This window comes from Mesitornis unicolor, unplaced genomic scaffold (assembly GCF_000695765.1).
Source record: "Mesitornis unicolor isolate BGI_N332 unplaced genomic scaffold, ASM69576v1 C12952184, whole genome shotgun sequence".
Classification (NCBI taxonomy): domain Eukaryota; kingdom Metazoa; phylum Chordata; class Aves; order Mesitornithiformes; family Mesitornithidae; genus Mesitornis; species Mesitornis unicolor.
The window spans coordinates 1-437 of record NW_010217765.1 but is presented as its reverse complement, the minus strand read 5'-3'; the positions used below and the strand labels follow the sequence as shown (position 1 = coordinate 437).

The 437-nt window shown below is 53.8% G+C and overlaps 1 protein-coding gene across 1 annotated transcript; it reads left to right on the top strand.

Annotated features, from left to right (window-relative positions):
• Nucleotides 1-275: 275 nt before the first annotated feature.
• LOC104533603 (HIG1 domain family member 1A, mitochondrial-like) lies at nucleotides 276-410 on the top strand (the record flags this gene model as incomplete). The annotated part of the gene is made up of 1 exon (XM_010193190.1): nucleotides 276-410. A coding segment is annotated over one exon (135 nt), but the record flags the coding sequence as incomplete, so codon positions are not given.
• Between the last annotated feature and the right edge of the window lie 27 nt (nucleotides 411-437).

The following is a 437-nucleotide window of genomic DNA, read 5'->3' as shown; positions in this document are numbered from 1 at the left end:
CCCCAGCTCCCTCAGCCGCTCCTTATAGGACTTGTGCTCCAGAGTTGAGTTGCTGCTGTTGCATTTTAACATGAGTAGAAATCTCTCACTGTCCTCCACACTGATTTGTGTGCTGAATGAGATAGCACTCGAGTGAAAGCAGTGAACAGGCCAGGACTTGCCACCTCCACAGAAACACAGCGATTTGATCAAAACAGGATTATTCCCAAGGTACCTCGTTTAGGTGGGTCACTGCGCGCATCTCGACTCACAAGGATGCTTTCCTTGCCTTGCAGGGATGGCTGGCTTCGCTGCAGTGGTAGGCTACGGGCTGTACAGGCTGAAGCACAGAGGGGATATGAAAATGTCACTGCACCTGATTCACATGCGCGTGGCAGCCCAGGGCTTCGTCGTGGGCGCGTTAACGTGTGGTACGTACCCTGCGGGAGGCTGTCCTC